At 36.5% G+C, this 22562-nt stretch overlaps 1 protein-coding gene across 1 annotated transcript in view; it reads right to left on the reverse strand.

The window, feature by feature from the left end:
• Positions 1–7322: 7322 nt before the first annotated feature.
• The window catches only part of PRMT8 (protein arginine methyltransferase 8), a gene marked incomplete at its 3' end in the record, with an annotated part of 61647 nt that continues 46407 nt past the window's right edge, over positions 7323–22562 (reverse strand). The window contains exons 5-10 of the mRNA XM_079536863.1: positions 19564–19706; positions 19071–19158; positions 15453–15568; positions 12557–12707; positions 9169–9290; positions 7323–7406 (exon numbers count right to left, since the gene is read on the reverse strand). Of these exons, the coding sequence (XP_079392989.1) occupies positions 7323–7406; positions 9169–9290; positions 12557–12707; positions 15453–15568; positions 19071–19158; positions 19564–19706 (704 nt within the window). The remainder of the gene's footprint in view (positions 7407–9168; positions 9291–12556; positions 12708–15452; positions 15569–19070; positions 19159–19563; positions 19707–22562) is intronic.

Here is a 22562-nt window from a genome sequence, read left to right on the forward strand (position 1 = left end):
AGGGCTACAAAAATGATCCAAGGATCTCCTACAAGGACAGCCTGAAAGAGCTGGTGCTGTTCAGCCTGGAGAAAGCTCCAAGGAGATTTAATAGTCATCTTTCAATCCCTAAAGGGCCATAAGAAAGAAAGAAAGAAAGAGACAGACTCTTCATCAGATAAGACAAGGGGAAATGGTTTCAAACTAAAGAAGGCGAAATTTAGATTCAATGTAAGACAGATGTTTTTTACAATAAAAGTGCTTGGGGACTGGAACAGTTTGTCCAGAGAGGTCATAGATACCCCATAGTTCGAGACATTCAAGGTCAGGCTGGACCAGGCTCTGAGCAACCTGATCTGACTGTAAATATCCCTGTTCATTGCAGAGGAGTTGGACTAGATGAACTTTCAGGGTTCTTTCCAGCTCTGAGGATTCTATGATTTTATGGTTGTGTTACACTCTATGGAAAGTTTTAATGTAGGATCACAGAATCACAGAATTTCAGGAATCGGAAGGGACCTCATGAGAGGTTGAGACCAACCTCCCTGCTAAAGCAGGTACCCTACAACAGGTTGCAGAGGTAGGTGTCCAGACAGGTCTTGAATATCTCCATATTGAGATTCCACAACTCCTTTGGACAACCTGTTCCAGTGCTCTATCACCCTTACTGTAAAGAAGTTCTACTGCATGTTGGTATGGAACTTCCTATGTACAAGTCTTAGGCCATTACTCCTTGTCCTATCACAACACACCACCAAGAAGACCCCAGTCTCATTTATTTGCCTCCCACCTCCCTTTAAATACTTATCAATCAGATCCCCTCTCAGTCTTCTTTTCCCCAGACTGAACAGACCCAGGTTCCCCAGGCTGAACAAACCCAGGTCTTTCCTCATATGGGAGATTGCTCCAGGACATTTACCATCTTTGGGGTCCTCCACAGGATCCCCTCTAGGAGATCTCTATCTTTTCTTGGAATGGGGAACCCAGAACTGGACACCGTAGTCCAATGCTACCTCTTCAAGACTGAGGAGATAGCTCACAGAGGATCACTGTGAGCCTGGAAAAATGTTGGACTAGGCACCAATACACAGCTGACATCTCTGGATGATGTTTTTTTGTTTCAAATGTCATACAGCATCCAGGGGGGGCTTGTCACAGCTTTGAAAATGCCAGTTTCTTCATGCAGGCCATACAGTCCTTCTGTAATGGATGGTTCAGATAATATAAGAATGATCTTTTTTATTACTGCTGTTGGAAGCCAAGGAAGCTTCCATGGACTTACTTCTGTAGTAAACACTCCTACGATGAATCTAGGTAAGGGTCACAGCATTCAGTTCATCACTGTGAGCAGAACTTCTGCTGAGGGAGATTGGCAACCCTCTGGGTATTCTTCCACTTGATGTTGACTTGCTCCATAGTCCTGCAGTTCCTTAGAGAGCAGGGGAGCTACTTTTTGGTGCAACTTTATTCTCACCCGTCAGATTCTCAGTGGAAAAGTTCAGTGTTTTCTTATCTGGCATTGTTCAGGTCATATATATTGCCCCTGCAAAGCGTATAGAGAACTTTGCCATTTGTTGGTTCAGCTAAGACCTGTAATCCAAGTAATAATATGGCTAGATATTTTCTAGACTTTTCTTCCTGACCATATTCCAAATGGTGTGAAAACACCCTACAATACATGCCCCATATAAAAACTGAAATGACAGGATACATTAGTTCATTCATTCCAATAAACTGGACTAGAGACCTCTAAGGATCTGTTACAACCAAGATAGTTGTGGTGCAGATGAAAAAAAAAAACAACAGATAACCATTTCTTGCATGGTTTCAGTCACACAAAACATTTTGCGTGTCTTTGCGTACCGACACTGAAGCCTAACAGTTGGTCTCACACCAACTACAACCCCCCATAATATAACTCTGAAATAAATTATGAAAGCACTCCATGGCGCAAGAAGATGTTATGCTTTATTGTCTCAGCTATACTTAATAGTGGGTGGTGCTGAATCAGCTTATCAGATGAGTATTTTCAGAAGTCCTTTCCTCAGAAATCTTTAGGTATTTACTGGTAAAGGATACCACGCATCTTTTGAATTCTGTTGCTCATATCCTCCCATATTCTCACTTTATTGCTTAAAAATTGCTGTAATCATGTGTGTTATTGTCTAACTGGAATAGAAATGCTTTCCCTCACATACTGCTGTTACAGCTTCACACAACACTTGTTGGCCTCCTTGAGAGAAGTTAGAAGATCTGACTTCCTCCCGCTTGACTGTGCTCTTTGTAGCATGATGTATTAACATCTGAGATGAAGTCTCAAAGACACTGAAAAGAAGTGTTTGAAAAGGACTAAGGACCTCACTTTTCAAATTGGAACTGGTCTGTGAATATGTCCTGGTTTCATCTACTATAGATTTAATTTTCTCCATGGTGGCTGATACGATTTTGTATGTTGGGTTTAGGATAAAAGAAATGTTGATAACACAGTGATGTTTTAGTTGTTGTTGAGCAGTGTTCACAGTGTTCACAAGGTCTTTCTTTCTTCTCATACTGCACTGCCAGCAAAGACACAGGGGTGCTCAAGAATCTGGGAAGGGACAGAACCGTGAAAGCTGACCCAAACTACTTAGAGATATTCCATACCACCTAAATATTCCTCAAAAAATGCGTACACATACCACAACACAGTAAGAAAACACAAAATTATCTTTAATTAGTCTTGAAGTTACATTTTTTGCAAAACCCTTATGTATATTTAGCCAATATGTATACACCTAGCTTCTGGGGGACAAAAAGACGGTGAGAAGGGAAGGGGAGATGAGAATGCAGTTAGGTGATGTAACTCATATAGAAAGGCTAGGGTGCAGCCACATAAAGGTAAGAGGGGAGCTACCATGAGTGGTGTAAAGTGAGAACTAACTGTATCTTCCTCTATCTAATTCTTCTCAGAGATGCATAGTAAAAGAACAAAGCAGTAGTACCAAGCTATATGGGAACTGTTGAATCATGACCTGAACCTCTGATTGATCAGGAAGAGAATTCACCTGTGCTGCTGGAAGGGGTGGAGCCTGGCTCCACCTATCCTAGACTCATTTAAGAGCTGACTACCATAGGGAAAGGATCTCTTCTGGAGATCCCTCCTCTGCAGTTTTGCAGTGAGCCCAGGGTGTAGGTAAGTATTCTATCTATTCTCCTTTAGTTATTATAACAGAGCAGTATTTTGCCTAACGCTCTTGTTTATTTCATGATTATAGCGTCTTTGCATTCATTGATTATATGTAAGCTGTAACAAGAGAAATTCTGGTTGAATGTAGAAAAATAATAATAATAATGAATCTGTCGATGCCTGTAGAGGCTATGAAACCTTTGCTCTTGGAAATGTTCAGAACTTGTCTGAACAAAGCTCTGAGAAACATAATCCAGCTTGAAGTTAGCCTTAACCCCTAGTACAGCAAAGATTTTCAGAAGGCTTTTCCATCACTAATTAGTCTATGTAATTAGTCCTATAGCAAAATAACCCCACCTCATCTGTTTACCAAATCCACTATCCTTTCTGTTTGGATATTTCTCTCTGTGTACCCCCTCCCTCTCTCTCTGTGAGTTGTGGGAAACATGGGCCGGCTGTAAAGGAGGGCAAGACAAAAGAATGTAGCAAGCAGGATGTGCAGTAAATAAGGATTAACCATTGCATAGTGAGTAAATAGAGGACAAGATAAGGATTAACCACTGCATAAGAATGCAGGTAAGCAGGATGCGAGGCCAGATAAGAAAAGAACATCTTGAAACTCTATTGTAAACTTAAAGAGAACACCACACAAGGAACAGGTCTGATCGGATTATTTCGGTTGAAGACAATGAGCCTTCATCCCATGACCACCAGAAGAAGACCCCCACGGCGCAGGTGCAAGAGGGAGGGACCGTATGCTGGTGGGTTCTCGGAAATGTAATGAATATGTATACGAATTCCGGGAAAAACACTGATTATGTATTAGTTCAGCCTATATCTGTACCAACTTTTTATCCTATGGTGTGCAAGTTCGGAGGAGCTATCCCCCTTGCACCCAGCTTGGTGCCAAATGCTGAATAAAACATACCTGCTTTATAACCTAACTCTGGGTTATAGAGTTCGATTCCGTATATCATCCGTGTCCGTGATCCCTCTCTCTCTGTGTCCGTCCCTCCCTCCCTCTCTCTTCTCTCTCTGTGTCCGTCCCTCCCTCCCTGTCTCTCTCTCCTTTCCTCTCACCCACCTTCTCTTATACAGCAGGAATCATTGTTGCTGAAACATTCTTCTCTTTGTCAGCTGACTCCAGTTGAACAAGTGAGCAGGCAGATTCTAATAAACAGCAAGTCATTCTTTTGCCTTCTTGCTCTACCACTTACTCTACTGTGTCCTGGGATATCGTTAATTTTCTTCCTAACTTTAATAACATCTGGCAAGAGCTAGTTGGTACTGGGAGTGATAAATGCTTGTGAGTTATAGTATACTGTTCTGTAAAGAACTTAAGGACCGTAGAACAGTCTTCTTCACATTCATGAGGACTGCCTCCCTAATTCTATAGGTGCTGCCCATACGAATTGTACTCAGTGCATTTTTGAGGCATATCTTAGATCTAGCTTCTTTGGATGCTCCTTTGTTCTTGAAGTGACAGGACAATCCCTGACGAGTTTTAATAAACTTTCTTGAAGATCGCAGTCAAGGCAGAAGTGACTTTCTTTCTCATTTTGCCAGTGCTGTATTTATTACTCATCAGGGATGTGTTACTATTATATTTAAATTTATTTTATGCTTTGAGCTCAGCTCTTGATCTTCTTTTCTTATCGGTGGAAAGTAAAATAAAAGCTTTAAAGATGTGTCTGTTTCAGAGATCAAGTCATTTTGTCATTAGTATTTTAATGTACAGCTTTGAAAATGAGTGACTTGGATTAAATCCTGATGTGTGTGACTGACTTTCTTATTCAAATCTTAATAAGGTTAGGCTCAGACCTTGTGTTAGTTACTTGTAATTAGTTCTTTACTTGCTGAATTGCTGAAGAAAGCCTATCAGCTAATCGCATGTAGCTGTCAATCTTGCATTTGTTTCACTAATGACAGGATAACAGACACTATGTATGCTGAACTCATTGGTGGTTTCAGAATCTTAGTGGTTTGAGACATGCATATGGAACTCAGAAGCCTAATTTTGTCTTTTGATCACTGTGATTTGAAGATAGCCAGCTCTGTAGCATGTTCTCTAAGCTCATGTGATGGAGAAGCATGTGCTATGCTTTCAGTGTGATGTGAAAGAGTAGTACAAGGATAGTTTTCCAGAGACAAATATGACTTATCTTGCCATCATCTCTGAATAAATTAGTCACCAGTGCATGGCTTGAAGTTCTATCAAGGAGTAAGACAGATAAACAAAGCCAGAGTTTTTTCTCTCTAAGTTATAATCACCTGAGTGATTTGCAGAAAAGGAGAAGATAAAAACAAACACTGTTTTAAATTTGAGAGTCTCTTTAGAAGTGGAAGGACAGAGGAAAAAAATCTGGTAGAATTCCTTACCTTGAAGTCCTAGATTCATGAAGTCATGAACTTGACAGAAAGGTATTTCTTGAAGATTTTATGTTCCAAGCCCTCACTCAAAGTGTTGTTACGAGCTGATTCCTTGAAAATGACAGCAGTATTTGACAGAAAAAAAATGCCAGTAATTTGGTGAGGAAAGTAGTTTACCCTCATTCTGGGAATATGAAATGAAGTGCTTTAAAAGAACTGCAAGGAACTGCACTGCAAACTGCATTTTTCTGCTAAATTATAGTTTAATTTTATTCTCCATAGATACCACGTGGTACAATCCCTAGACCATAATTCTTAGATATTACGTTAAAATGGAGGTACCGTACCGTTTTCATGAAGGGAAAAGCAATAGAAATATATTCTGGAAAGTAAAAAGCTGACAAACATATACGGGCAAAATAAGAACCTACAAAAAACTTACTGTTGAGCAACACTGTTTGCTTGTATATTCACGTAAGCTTTATTTATAGGTGATTAAAAAGATTTTTCAGGCAAAAAATAGTCTCATCCAGTATATGATGGAACATGATGCAGTGCACTGCACTAGAGATTAGAAGATGCATATTTAGAACTGATGATTCACTTTTTGACAAATTACTTGTGATTCCATGGTCAGCTTTCATACAGTAAAAATACATATGAATAATTACAGTCAATATTTACCTATAAGCATAAGGTTTTGTAAGAAAAACAAGGAGTGTAAGAGGATGGGGAAGCTACAGGCATCTTAGTAATATTGGAAGCAATATATATTTATTTAAGACATTAACTCATTCCAGCATACCATTGCACCCCTTGAGAATAGTATTTGCAACTTAAAACTTATCTGAAACATTAATGAAAGAAAAACTCTAGTTTTTAAAATGATTCTGTATTTAGAATCTTGCGGAGAACTCAAATGGGCAAAAACTACATGGCCACAAAACATGAATTACCCACCATTTCAGAGACTTTGCATTCATCACATTTAAGTACTACGTGCCTGATTTCAGAAGGTCTCATGCAAAATCCACCTATAGGAACTCACCACAGGATATTTGCAAGCTGATGTTCTGTAAAGCTCTAACACATCCAGTTATGAAAGTGAATTTTAGAATTCGTGGTCCAGTTTCCAGATGATATTCTAAGAGATACTTGCTGATCCTTTATAAACTCCCAGCTCTTACCTACATTTTGCTCAGAGTATTTCCCAAAGCTATAATTTCAGCAATTAATTAGAGCTGAAAAGTAGCGCTGTCTAGAGTAGTGATATCATCTTTCCATAACTGCATAATTAAAATTAAGTAATCACAAAATGAATTCCTATTACGAATAAACATTTTTCTCATGTACAATATATATCATATTATAATATACTATTTTATACTATATTATATAGTATTTATATTGAACGTAAGTCCAGCTATAATGTCTTTTAGTGGTCTTCTATATTGAAGAAACTGCCCTAATCAACTTGTAACATGCAAAGCTTGGAAGAACCAGAAATTCATTATAAATAGTACAATTTTATATGCATCTTCTGGCATCCTGAAGTCAAACAGAACACTCAATTCTGTTATTTGTTTTCCCCATATATTTGACAAAAGCTGTAGTTCCGTATGTTGTACACTCACAGTGGGATCCCAACCTTCTATACCATCTGTAGGAGGGAATCATGTTACCACTTTCCACTGGAGTAAACATTCTAATGTTTAATATAGTAATCGTGCAAGCATTTGCTCCTAGCTTGAAGTTCAGCAGTTCAAGATTTCACAGAATTCATTTCATCTCTCTGAAAGGTTTCTTGCTAGCGCATTTTGTAGTCATTAGATACTGATGCTTCACATAGCTGTCCTTTAAAATCCAAGTCTACGGTGAAATCCAGGTCGCGCTGTAGAAGATGTAAATGTAAGCAAGACCATAAATCCAGTGTTTGAATTCAGTTATTGCTCAGTTTGAAAAGACCTGCAGTCTTAAGAGTTACATGCCGTGGTTTCTGAGTTCTTTTGTTTTGAAATGTTGCTAGCATTGAAAAAGCAGGATGTAAGAAGTATAATGTCACCATGTAATCTTTGTCTAAGGTATATTGTATTCTTCTCAAGACTGCTTTACTGTCCTGGTTACAATTAGAAGGTTTCTGAAATACTGTGCTGTCGTAAGTATTCTATAATTTTTAAAAGCATATCTCATTGAGTAAAGGGTCTTCAATCGAACAGCTATTCCAGAACAGATTAGGTAAACTTACCATCGTAGACCAGTCCTTAGTCATTATTTTTCTTTCTTTTTTTTTGGAAAGAGGCACAACACAGTCTCTCAAAATGATGTTGTCTCCCTACAGGCTTTTGGAAGACTTCATATTTCAGAAGGTCCAAGTGCTAAGAAATAATTTTTAATCTAAGAATACTAAGATAGTCTGTCTTATGATAACTATTAAGAAGATTTTCATTTTACCACCTGCGATAGGTGTTGTGAGAACAAATTTGATTTTTCTTTTTTTCCTCAAGAGAAAAGGGCAATGGACTGACACATTCAATGCAAAAGAAAATGTTTCCATGCCACCTGAAGACAACATTAAAGCGGGAATCACACTGTCCGCCTGTATTCTCACAGCAAGGAGTAAGTTTCAGAAGTGAAAGTGATTGTTTTAATGCTAGGCTTAATTCATGTTTAATTCTTCCTATGCATCAACACTTTCATGAAAATTGTATACAATTTAGTTTTGGTAGAAAAAAATAGGACAAGACATGCAATAAAAGAAAGCAATGGAATGTTAAGATTCACTGCAGTCAATGAATACAATGTTCCAACAATTACAATGACAGCATGAATGGATTATTATCACACTATATTAATGGCAGTATGCGACAATTGCAGTAATAAAAACCAAGGAGATTACATTAAAGGGTTTTGGCAGAAAATGGTACCACAGTTTCTCATGGAAGCAATACTTCTCATATCTTGCTTTTCTATATTGGTAGTGGTTGTCCATCAGACTCTGTCCCATAGTCTCCTCATAAGCTAAAAGAAGCCCTAACTCAAGACATCAGCCCATAGCAGACAAATTGAGGAAGTTCTTGGTCATCATAGAGTGATATCCATCATGTTTTGGCTTTGGTCTTGAACAAAACATCAATATTTTCTATAGGCAGCCACAGTTTTGAAATAACCATATTGAGTTTGAGTAGTGAGTTCATACAGAAGCAACTGGAATCTGTTACTTAATTTCCTGAAAGGTGAATTCTTGGGTGCTGAGTGGAAAATGTGGCTCTAAGTATAGGATTTCCTCAATCATTCTGTACTGGTAGGGGGCTCTTATTTCTGATTTTAGTGACAGTATGAAGAAACCCTTGCCTGCTTTTTTTTTTTCACAACCTATGATTCTAATTATTTCAGAGGGCAGCGGACCTGGTGATGTAGCTGGACGATTTCTTCCTTCTCTTGCTAGCTGGTTTGCAAGCTGTCTTCTGTAATGTAAGCACTATGTTATCATTGCTGTCACCAGTTTTGGTGAAGCTATGAATACAGCTTTTACTAAAATACACAAATTTAGTGTTTTTAGCGTACTCGGTGTTTTACTCATACACAATTTAATTACTGCTGATTATTATTTGTCATCAGTAGCGTTGGAATTAGAAGCAGTGATGCTGACTTACCACATTTTTTGCGTTTGGTTTCATGGATATTGTCCCATAGATTTCTTCTCCTCGTCTCACAGTTAAGTAGTCTTCTAAGTAGAAGACAGTTTGCTTCCAGTGAGTATAGGGAGCATCAGGTGCTAGAAAACATATGTGGGCTTTATTTAAAGAAATTTGGTCTTTGTCCTTAATTCAAATTAAGACTTTCAAACAAATGAAAAAGGGCCTATAATACTTTTAACTCATATACAGTATTAATAGTTGAGCTTAAGGACAATCTTAGCAACTATGATTCTATTGACTGATAGTGGGTTTTCATCCAAGTTTTACTGGAATGTGTTAGATGTGATTACAGACAGCAAGAGGGATTCCAAGAAGAATGTTAGTGATCATGACAGGCACTTTCTGTATGCATTCCTATTAACTTAAACACATTCAAGTTGGGGAAGTCTTCATCGCTAAGTTATTTGAATGTCAGAAGTATAGATTAATTCAAAATCAGAAAATCACAAAGAATTGTGCATAAAATGCTAACCACAGAAGAAATCTTTGATTCACCATGCTGAAAGAGTACAAAACAGATTTTTCAGGAGAACATGTCTGGGGGAAAAGGCATTTGAACATGTTTGTTTGTTTTTCAAACGTCATATGCTATGGATGATTGACAGAAATGGATACCAGATTAAGTGAATTCCTAATCTCTCTTAGTAGAACCACTTTGATACCCTTTAAATTTAGAACTAAATGATAAATTTTGCTAAGTGCTAGTCTTAGTTAAATCTGGGGTTCCTTTGCACAAGTATTTTAATTAATTAATTCTATTAGAATTGAATGCTCGCTTTGGTTTGTCTTCATTTTCTGTTTGTCTTCAGGACCAAGCACACGCTATTTAACTATTTTGTATTCAGGTTCTTTTTCCCCCCAAAATTCCGTTGCTGCTCTTTATATTTGGAGGAGAAAAAAATACCATAAATCCTGAGGATGGCAGCACACACTTTGCAATCATTCTTCAAAACTTCTAGTATTATCCTACTTGATGTTTAGAAAATGCTTGCCTTTTCAAGTTAAGGAGACCTAAAACAGATTATCCAAAATTTAGAACTCTCACCTGTTCTCAGAATACTACAGTGCAGAAATGAAGTTAATGTCAGAGAGAGATGACAATGCTAAATCATCATCAAGTTTAATAAAAAGAAGTGACTACCTCCAAAGAAGGGTGATCTTGTCCTAAAATAGGTGAGAAAAACTGCCTTTTGCTTTGTTTCATTACAGGAGAATATAATTGATGTTGCATACAGTTGGCCACAAATTTCAGGGCAGTTAGAGAGAAGTTCAATGCCACCCAGCCAACACTTATGTAAAGCTGCAATCAGCACCTGCTTGTGACAAGACTTGTTTGTGAATTTCAAGCATATTTTTGAATAATGTATCCAACATTTTTTTTTTTTATTCTGCCTTGGGCATTAGTCTATTTGGATACTTATTTCACAGACTTCTTCCTATTGCATAGGGCTGGCTGATCAGGAATTACTTTAATTCTGCGTATACTACATCTCTAAACTTTAATTGAATGGTACTGTTTGTTTTACTTGTCATTTCTCTTCAGCAATTTTAATTTTTCTGTTTTGCATATTTGTTTCTATCCTTGATTTAAATACAGAAGTTCAAGTAGTCCCTAGCGAACTGGCACTGGTAACTTTTGCCTGTCATTGGTCACTGATACCTGTCACAGTGTGAGAAATACTGCAGTATAATGACTTTGTAGAATGACCAGGGAAATGTATTTGATGAAAAAATATAAGAATGAGGTACCAATAATATCTTCCATATGGTTATTCTAGAAGAATAAAACATAAGTTTTGACTCTCAGTGAAGAGCTGAAAGCTGCAAGGGGAAAAAAAAAGAAAATATTTCTAAAAACTTTTAACTTACATTAGATTCCATTTACACCAACGGTGCCAGTAACAACTGGTAACTACTGTTTGTTGTTCTCATCATTAAAGCAATTGCAAGATTTTTACATTTCTTGTGACACTGGTTTACTCACTCTGGCACAGGACTGGAATTATTCCAATTATTCCTTTAAGTATCTGCTCACCTAGGGAAGTTAGGGTTTCATGTATGGATTGATTGAGCCAATTTACATAAGCAATATGTGTGTGTGTGGTTATGTTATTGAAAAACTGATAATTTTGTTCTAGATTCTGAGTCAAGTAAGAAACTTTTGTTGAGTTTCGGATTTCATGGAAGCTGGGACCCAGAGCTGCTATTTCTTACTGAGGCAGCAATCTCTTGTTCCTTGTTTCCCACAAGAAATGTGATATAGGATTAAGATACTGTAAGAGATTATTATTTTACATCATTGTCTCAAAGCTTGTTGGAGACACAGATGAACAAGTCCAGGCAAGTCCTGGGCAGGGGTTGAGAAATCGTTTGTCTGAAGGACACAGATGGACAAGGCCAGGGGCAACGAGAGCGAGATAAGCTGCAGCTTAATGGCCGTGAAGCCGTCTTTTGTGTGGGCTTATCTTGAGAAAGATGGCCATCTCAGGGGATACTCACATGACTCTTGCTCAAGCACTCAGGGATGTCACATAGGCGGAAAAAGGAGGATAAAATGGGGACCTACAATCAGGAGGTTTAGGTTTTCTGGCAACAGATTCCTCACGAGGAAGAGGTTTCTGCCATGAGAAGCCTCACGACCTGCCACTCTCCCTCCTGGACTTGCTCTGCACACTGCCACAATGCTGAAGAACAAAGGTGTCTGCCTTCAGATTCCTCACTACGGAATTCCTGCATGCTGACGGACTTTCCTGGGCCTGCTACCTGAGTCGTGCTGCTTCCTCCCGGATTGGCTCCGTGACTGTCTCTTGCTACCTGCTTGCTGCCCAAGGCCGGCCACTCTGCTGCTCTCCCCCCACCCCCTGGTGCTTTTGCCTTGGACCTTCGCTGGATCCTGGTGGTGACTGTCCCCGCTTTACACAATTCTTGCTTCTTTCCTATCTTTTCTATCGCCCTCCTTCCCTGTCTGCCTGATTAGGATTTTTAATAAACTGGTTGGGCTAACATGTGAACTGTTGTTACTTAATCTCACACCAGGTATACAGGTATTAAAAGAACCTCATCTCCCTCCTATATATTGGAGCAAGACTATAACTGCTGATGAGCACGAACTCCAGGATTATAATTCTTTCTGAGCTGTAAGATTGGTAGCTATGTGAAATACTGCCACTGCTTTTGCAGAATTTCTACAATTGTCCTTTCTCTATCCTGATCACTTCCTTCAAGGATGATAGTTTTTATCACTGAAATGAAAACTTTTTGTTACAGTAAACCCTCATGTACCATATGACCAGCAGTACTGACAAACAGTTTGAAATAGAAATGGAACAAAAGTACGGATTACCTGTAGAAAATCCCATCTTTTTGTGGCACTTTGTAAATTCAATATTAAAGTAGGTGACCAATGCATGAATGTAATCATTACGCTGAATTTGGAGGCAGAATGCTGAAGTAAATGCCAGTTCTTCAGTCTTCACTGTATAAATATCTACTTCCTGTTTTGAAGAGAATGAAGTAACTCTTTAGATTCAGATGTCTGTGACTAAGGTAACTGTTAAGGTGATGTACTTAAGCATTTTATTTAATGATCAACAACCAAGATAACTAGCGATCATTTATGCTGTAAGAAATTCATGGTACAATTGAATATATTAAATCAGCAAATGATCCAGCTACCTGACTGAGCTGACTCTATGATAAGAGAGGACAGTCACAGAAGAGAGTGTGCCCTTTGGAATGGGAGGGAGGAATGATGGGTGCTGGAGAAAACTAAGGTAAAATGATACTTTGATAAATATAGGTTCGATGGATGCTGAAATGGAGATATGTAACCCAGTTTTAAGATCTTTCCTTTCTGGTACAGTCAGCGTAAGATGATAGGGTTTTTTGTTATTTGTGTTTTTTTTTTTTTTTTTAAGTAAAAAAAAAAAAACTTCTGATTTGTTTGCGCATTTCTGGGAGGGATATTCTGTGACTGTTGTGTTAAGCAGTCAAAACGTTTGAGTCATTTGAGGAGACTGGTTTTTGCTGGTAATGTTTTCTAATCTTGTGTCAGACAAAGGTTTCTATTTAGCAGGCAGAGAGATATTACCCTTCAACTATACAAAAGCAGATTCTGTAAATTGTTTGGAGCAAAGATGAATCTACAAGATTGCTTATTTCTATTGATATTTAAATCACGCTTTTCAAGGCTTAACCTTTTTTTTTTTTAATTGATCTGATTTTCCCAGCTAGGTATTTATTTAGGTTTTATCAGGGATGCTCCCGAGATTGATACTTATGATAGGTATATTACTAAGTCATATATATATAGAAATATTATCAATTATTTTCCATAGCATTGGAATGTCTTTCCTATCAATTTACTTTTTGATATTCTTGTAAGTATCTCAAGCTGTGAAGCTTGATAGTGATAAAAAAGATAGCGATATCTTTGTCAGGGCATAATTAGCAGGAGATCTCAAAATACTTTGATTTCTGTTATTAGGAAAATCAGTTTCAACAACAAAATTATCCATGCTATCCATAAATATTTTGTAGGCAGAAATCCAGGATTCCTCTACTGCATCAATGTAAACTGTGAATCATATCATTGATTTCACCAGCATTACTTCAGGAATGGAGAGCAGAGATTAGAATGTCCATGCAGAATAGAGGGATCTTACTTATACTTTATAACCTAAGAGAACCGTGTACAAATAAGCATTAGCTAATTAGTTTGGTCTATCTGTCTATTTGAAACATTCAAAAATAATCTGAATATAATGAAAATGATTCTAGTACATTTCTATGTAACCATGACTCACTACAGTTTTTTTATCTGAAAAGTGGGTTTTTTTTTTTTTTTTATCCTGTGTGCAGTGAACCAATTCCTAGGCAGTCAGGAGAGAGATTTCTTTTTTATTTAGGTGTAAGTGCCAGCAGAAGCACAGTAATGCAAGTTTCTTCATTATGTTTTACATTAGATTCCCAAATATTCCACCTATCCAATACAGAAAAAACATCTACTACTACATATTCAAATACTTTAAATGTTTCAGAAATATAAGTTCTGGGTAAAATTGTTTCACTTTTGAAGGGTATTCTAAGAACAGAAACCTGCTTTTTACTTTTTTTTTTTTTTATTAGTATGCAGGATATTAAACTTTGCAGAGGGTTAATTAGCTTATTTTTGAGCCTGGCCTGATCCTGGTTTTGCTGATCCTCTTATTCTGTCAAGTATATGTTTATATGTTCTACTAAAGTACACAGTTCATTGAACATTACTAACAGTTCAGGGGATAAAAGCTTTGAATAAAATAAGTAGAAGAATTGTGATTTACCACATTTCATTTTAAATAACTTAATGGAAAAATGATTGAATAATGATTATAGTTAACCAGAGAATGAAAAGGAACTGAGTCTTTGCGGTGAATGAGCAAACTTCTGCTTCATTGACCTGATTCCATTGCTCCTATTGAAACAGAAATCTTTATTCATGTGAGTAGTCCCACATCTCGAGGATTCCTGCACATGAGAGGAATTTTAGAGTTTTCACATGTTCCTGTAGCTACAGACTTCTAACCTGGTTTTGTGACCATTCTGTCTTTTATGTAGAAGAGGGTACAAGTTAATCTCTGTCTGCAAGACTTGGTACTGGGAGAGAACAGCAACATTCTGGATAAGCCTAAGAATTAGGAATATTCACAAAAATTAGGTTCCAATTCTGATTTCATTGTCTGGAATAAACTAGAGTTACTTCATCAGAACCAAGCAATTCATAAACTACAAACAGAAATAATTTACTCTTTCTCAGCAGCTTGCCGTTGGTAATTTTCAGCCTCTGTTTACAAGAAGGTAAGGCAACTAGAATTCATATTTAATATATCATGTCTCTATCCAGTATTTGCACATTATAATTCAAAGAGTTTAAGTTACAGTTTGACAACCATTTATAGAAGTAGTCCAATGAGTGGAGTTACAAGGAGCATCTCACTTTGAGGCATTCCATAATATGTACTGCTTAGTTTAGCTGACAGCTGAGCATGTGCAACATACCAATTTACTCTATTTTTAAACTAATTTGAACTAATTTTAAGTTTTTAAAAATTTGTCTTACTGTGATAGTATTCTATGGTGATGGCTTGTCTAGCTAGTTAGAAGCGTACAAAGATATTAGTAAAGCAAAAGCAGCAGGTTTCCAAAGAATCCTACAGTTAGATGTAAACATTCATAGTTAGATAAATTTGGAATTACCAAACCTTTATTAAACAGGCATTGGTCACCACTTGCTTTGGATCTACTATGTCCACCAAAGGCTCCTTCATGGCAACATCCCTAATACAGGTCATGTCAAAGCCGTACACATTCTCCCACCCTGTCAATGCAAATGGATGTGTTAGAAACCAGCAGTAATATAAATATTTTTTGCTTCTCAAGCATATTTCCTTTGAAAGTATTTCTATGATTAGCTGATTTTGTTCTCATTAACTCTTTGCTGAGGTGCCACAATTGTCCATGTCACTGCTGCTATTTTATAGATAATGCAGTTGTGGCAAAATAAACATTGATGTACATCTTTTAACAAGTGGCCTGTGTTTTTGGATGCCCCCACCCTAAACTCTGTTACGAGACTTGATGATTGTTCAGAGTTCTAGATATTTGGGAGTGTTGCTCAAAATTATATAACGTGTCAGACCAAGGCCTAGAAATGTATTCTATCCTTTCATATTCATTTGGGATTTTTTTAGGTTGCTATTCAGTCACCTGGTTTTACATATGCTCTTTAAGAAGCAAATTAGTGACAGAAGTAGAATTTCATGTGTGTTTCAGCATTTGGGAGATTCAAGATTTAATCTGCATTGACATCATGGCAAAAAGCAAAGTATCCTTCCTCTTATTTTAAATCCATGCTGATCTCCAGCATTTAAACTTGCTGAGTGTTTTTGGTTTTTTTCCTTGAATTAATAGTAACTTAGGGAAAAGTAAACTGGCTCTACGTTTAAGATTGATTCACAAAATGAAAACTTCAAAAAACATGAAATATTCTTATCACGTGAATCAGGTTTAATTCAGCAGTCTATTTGAAAGTCTAAAAACAACGTCATAAACGTCACTGGGCATTACAGCCTGTGATGAGTAGAAAGCTGGCTAGAAAAATTCAGTGAATATATAACAATTATACTATTTGGACAAGTGTAAAATACATCGGTGGTTTTTTTTTTTTTTTATTTCTTCCTCCCCAGAACTGTGGTACTGGTGTTCCAAGTAGGTTACGACCGAAGGAACTTCAGATTCTATTTTGAGAAGCCAGATGTTTTTATATGATTAGTCAGACCTAAGAAAATCATCATCACCTAGGAAACACTGAGGAAAAAAATTCTTTTGGTGTATTTCAGCCTACATGAAATGTCATTGAGTGCATGCTACAGTCTATGTTAGAAATCTGTCAAAGGAGTAAGATAAAAGATGAGAAAAGATATTTTACAATTTTACAATTTAAAATGAGACTAATTGACTATAGTAGTCCTCTGTGGTATTACAAGTTTGAGACATCAGATGTTTTTTAGAAGTCCTATATTTTATTACTTCATTTGATGGCTTTTGAAGGTACTTTGAAAAGTTCAGCCCTCAAGCTCACATGAAGGCAAGATTTTCTCCCCCATCTTAAGTGAGAAAAAAGAGGAAAAAGAGGAAATGTAAGAAGATACGATCAAGGAGTTACAAATTGAAAAGAGGCAAGATGGCAGTGCAGCTATGAGTGAGATGGAAATAACTAAGAAGTTACAGAGTAAACACTGGAGGTATAAAAAGTGAGGGAAATCAGGTGAAATCAGAAAAGAAAGTGTCTTAAAGAAAAACAACATTTTAGAAGAGAAAATAAAACCTGAAGATTTTCGAAGTATAAAAAAAGAAGAATTAAATCCTGAGATAAGAACAAAACTCAAAGCCTAGAAAGGAAGGAGTTTGAAAGAAAAGTGCAATAAAGGAGTTTTTAGCCCAAAATGTCTTTGAATCTTTTTCAGAATGGATGCCACATGCATCCTTCTGAATCTGTAAATTTTGTAATGAATTTAACTGTTAAGGTCACCACAAGAGAAGAGAATAACCTGGGAAATGCCTGAGGAGTTGATACAATTTTACCTGGCACTTACAGAAACATTTTTTTCACTGCCTTACTGCACTGGAGTTGCTTTTGACCCGTGATGACCCATATGCATTGCAGTTCTATGTATTGAAACTGAATTTGATTTTTTCTGAGAGGAATTTTAGAGGAAAAGGAGGAATTAGGCATTTTCATCTGTAGGTGGACTGGACCAACAAATTTTGCTGAAACTTCTGTGTATATCTTTAATTAACAAAGCTGCTTAGGAATTTTTGTGGTTCCCCCATCCCCCCTTCCCCTGCCTTCTAAAACAAAAAATGCCTATAAGTGAAATTGACAAACTCTAAGAAGTAAATAAATAAGAGTCAAAGAGAAAAAAAAAAAGTGGAAAAAAAAAAAAAAAAGCAATGTAGAATTTTTTTCTTTCATCAGAACTATTATGACCAAATAAATCCAGGACTTGGGAGATCTGGGGGATTATAAATTGAACGTGAACTAGGATTATGACACAGCAGTGATAAAAGTGAAGCACTCAGATATGAAATATTTCTAGGAAAACTGTGTTTGAGGTGACAAGAGACAGTGGATGCAATTCCAGAGTGGAAAATTCTGGCTGAATGTTCATAAACATGTTTACTCTTGAAGGTACTTTAGCGTTAACACAACAGCTTGGAGAAAATAAGGAATCCCTATCTCTGAACTCTGCTGGACTGGGTTCTGTATGACCCGATTTAATTTTGAAATTTAGTGTGCGTTGAGTAGGATGTTGAAGAAGATAACCTCTACAGGTCAATTAAAGCACAAGTTATTCAATGAAATTTAAGGCAAAAAATTAAATAATTAAATGTAAATGCCAGGTTAATTTTATGCATCCATGAAGCGAAAGCAAAAAACTTTTGGTCTTTTTCACATTAAAGTAAATGGAAAATTATGATCCTTATTTTTTATTTAAAAATGCTAATATGAAGTGCTTTAAAAAGTATTACATGTTTTTTCTCCCTGACAATTTATTAGTGACACTTATTTCTTAATCTTTACAGTTCAAATGCATCAAGTTAATTTTTTCTGTTGTTATTTTTATTAAAAACAAAACAAACAACAAAAACAGCACCCAAATGACAAGAATTCTCTTTTTCGTGGTGTTCACTACGAAGTGCTTTATGATTTTAAATAAAAGGGGGCAGATTCATCTTAGATGTTAAGAGGAAATTCCTTACTGTGACTGTGATGGGGCACTGGAAGATGTTGCCCAGAGAAGTTGTACTTATAGGTGCCTCTTTCCTGGAAGTGTTAAAGGCTAAGTTGGATGAGTTTTTAAGCAGTGTGATGTAGAGTAAGCATCGCTTAGCATGGCAGGGAGTTCAAACTAGATGATATTTAAGGTTCCTTCAAACTCAGACCATTCTGTGATTCTAATTTTAATGAAGGGATATTTAATTTTTTTAAATTTTAATGTGGAATATTTACAAAATCAACAATGAAACTAAATCTCCTAAAATGCACATTTTAAAATAGATTTAGAGTTATTAATAAAGCTGTAAACATTGTATCATTCATGTGTCTGTCCTTTGCAGACTTTAAATTATTGAAAATTTACTTAATTTTTCATCGGACTAGAATTTTTGTTTTTGTTTGTATTGGAATTCTGCCTGGCTAGTATGAATTCTTGGCTTTTGCAAAATGTTGTTGGTAAGGAGATTACAGAAGGCAAATGTAAGTCAAATATTTTAGGTAAATAACAGCAGAAAATGGTTATCCTTAGGCATGTACTCACAGTGAATTTTGAAGTCCTTGTATTGTCTGTCTTCAATTGCTACCACGTACAAAGCAGCTCGGTCTGGAAACATTAGCCCTCCTGGTTTCTGTTGATGAATTGTGGGGAAATGGATCTCGTAATCTATTCACCTGACAAAGACATCACATTTTGAACTGCACATACAAAAAACAGACAAGCATCTCTTGCATGCCTTTTCTGTTTTACTTCAGATTGTCACATCAGCCTTAATCTCAGCAAATCTGGCAGCCTGTAGCAATGCTATTATAGAGTGCCTATATGAATTTCAGCGGCAGTCAATCAAAACCAAATCTCCTTTACTGAGAATTTTTGTTTTTTTGTTTTGTTTTCTTTTCTTTTCCATTAAAGCCTACAAAATTGTATTGGAGATGTAACTGTTTTTTGTTATGAGAACAGTAGGAGAAGGAAGGCTTGTAGTCAGAAAAGAAATGTTGACTGTTTCAGAGAGGAGCATAAAATGCAGGGCACCTACCAGCCATTTATCTCGTGCGAAGATGACTGTGTTTAACATTGACTCATAGAAAAGACAATAACCCATCCACTCGCTGATAATGATGTCTACTTTATCCACAGGTAATTCAACTTCTTCCACTTTACCTTTAAATATTGTGATTACTGAAAAAAAGAATCCAAAGAAATACATTTCACGTAATAAAACACCTGACTTCCTTGCTAGTGAAAGTCAGGTTGACTTTTTCAATATCATTCTCTTCTTGACCGCCTGCAGATTAGGAATGATCTCTCAGGACTCAGATAACCTTTATGTTATTTTAAAGTTTTCTTCAGTAAGTGCAATAAACATAACTTTTAGCATGACTTTTAGCATAAATGGAAAAAAACACCACAACACTAATAGAGCACATATATAAAAACAAAAAGAAGAAAGATCTTACCCTGTTTACTTGCATGATCTCGTTTTTCATGCCCTAATAAATTTCGTTTTCTAGATTATTAACAAAGTAGTGCAAATAATCCACTTAAAATATTTAAACATTCTTGTAGAATTACACGTCTGATCTCATTATTGAGATATTAGAGATTAATGGAGCTAAAATGTAATTCTCATCTGCTTTTCAAGTACTATTCTGACTTTACAGTGAGAAAACTGAGACAGTGTGTGAATCATGGGAAGTTGACTCAGTTGAGAAAGTCAAATCCAGCCTGACTGTAGGCGAACAAGGAAAGTTGTACCAACACAGTTCTGTCATGAAAAAATATTTGTTAAGTAAATACTAAAAATTAAGTACTAGTCCATATCCAGTTGTAACAAACAATTTCCTGTTGGGATCATCACACTGTTCTCCAATCATTCTTGAATGTTTTTCATGTATCTTCTATTTTCTAACACAGGCTAAATTCTTTAGAAAAATATTTTTAGCTTGGGTTTGTCTGCTATTCTTTGTTGCAAGGGGGCAAAGTCTAGTGGTTTTGTGTTTTGTCAATTTGTTACCTTGAGAAGGCAACAGATGCACTTTAAATTCTGGAAGACTAGGGAAAATTTTACTTTCATATAATAATGGACTGCATAACTGTATAACTCTTAGTATCCGGCAATTTTTATTGGTGGTAAGCTTTATTGTTGAAAGTGGTCAACATTTAGTGTGGGGAGAAGTAAGGTACCTTTATTTAGCTGTAACTAGGTAAGCTGTTCAGCAATTTTAGAACTTAGCCCAGGAAAAATGAAGTTCTATTCTTCCAAAATACATGCAGTATTAGTCATACTCTAACCAGATATAGCTACTGTATTTTCACAATAAGCAAAAACAGATTGGCGTTCTATGAAGTTTGCAAGTTCTCATTCAAACAGATAACATAAAGTGTCAACTAGTTAGAGGACCCAGCCTGGATGAGAATACAGTTTCCTCCTCATTTTCATTTGTTAAACTCCTTCTTTTTGCAGTTTTTGCAGGTCAATAGTTAATTGGTTAATATGTTACAGACTCTTTGTGTTTATATGCTCCTGCCATGAATTGAATTCTCTTTAGTGCACTTTTTTTCTGAGAAGGTTCACTACCTCCACTATTTTGGCATGAATATTAGGGCTGTTAACAGCTGCCAGTGTGACACATCTGCAGACTTTGAAGCCATATGTTTATACAAAGAACAGCCAAAGCATGAATAGTTCCTCCCACCTCCCTTTACTTTGATGAAACATCATTAGGCACCATGTGAGAACAAACTGTGTTGTCCTGTCCCCAGCTGTATTACATCAGTACATCAGGAAAAATTGCCATAAGCAATAAGATCCTTTGACTCAGTACCTGCTCACATTAAATTAAATGTATGTCAGTGTAAACTGTAAATCAGCCAGTCTCCTGCCACAGCAGAGCAGTCTCATTTTTCTAGGACTTTTTCCTATTTAAATGAGAATTTCTCCCTGGAAAAAGTATGGAGAAGACTAACCTCTGGATCACACTGGATCCTTCTTGGAGCCATTCAAACTCACCAGGTAGTGAAATGAATCTGACAGTGGGGTGGCCTACTAGATGACAGTGCTAGAACAAGGTAATCCAGAAATAAAGAGTAGGAAGGAAAGGAAAAGAGATGGGGGACTTCTTCCCTTCAGTAGAGATGACCTTAGATGTTCCTCATTATCATGCAGCCTTACAACTTTGAACGATATAGAAGGAGTAACTTCAGCAAAGAGAGATTCATTTTTTTTTTTTAATAGTAGTTTCAGTCTGACTAACAAATACAATGATTCTTGGGATGTAGACATCCAGACCACAGAGAATCGAGCCAAATTATTCATAAGGGAGAGCTACAGAGTCACTAATGATATTAGGTCTGCATCTATTACCAGATCTCAGGTGTATCTGTCTGTAAACTGAAACATTGTTCACTTATGCTTTTCACACGAAGGAAGTTTATGTTGGTCTTCAGAAATAAGTCTTAAAATTCTTAAGTATTCTTAAATAGTCTTAAGTCAAAGACAAAAGTGTGGAGGAGATCTGAAAAATCAACTGTACTGTAGGTTAGATTTTCTAACATTCCACTGGTTTTCATAATGGACGCACCCTAGACTCTTGGTCCAAGCATCAAGAAACTTTTGGGTTTGTTTGTTTTTTTTTTTTTTTTTCAAAACTGATTATTTTAATATATGCACAATTACTGTAGAAATTAAGCAAAACAGGATTGTTTTATGAACATATATGTTCATGTGTATATAAAGGCCAATTCTTTCTAGATATTGACAATTCTATCTGAATTCTGTCTGAATTTAAAACTCTCACTGTTAAATTCTGAAACTAACAAGTTACTCTGTTATAGTGTCCCTTAACATGCAATTTCTGGTGTTGGAAATCCAAACAAATACAAATGAATTTATGATAGGCTAGTGTGAAACTACTTTGTGAAATGTCTTTCTAGGAACCCATCTGCTCTGCACTAAGGGTGTGGGCTAAGCAAGCTGTGGTGTTGACAATGCTTCGATGCCTTCTCCATCTAGTGGAGGAGAGCATTTTCTGGTGC

The sequence above is a fragment of the Tetrao urogallus genome (assembly GCF_951394365.1).
Source record: "Tetrao urogallus genome assembly, chromosome: 1".
Lineage (NCBI taxonomy): Eukaryota > Metazoa > Chordata > Aves > Galliformes > Phasianidae > Tetrao > Tetrao urogallus.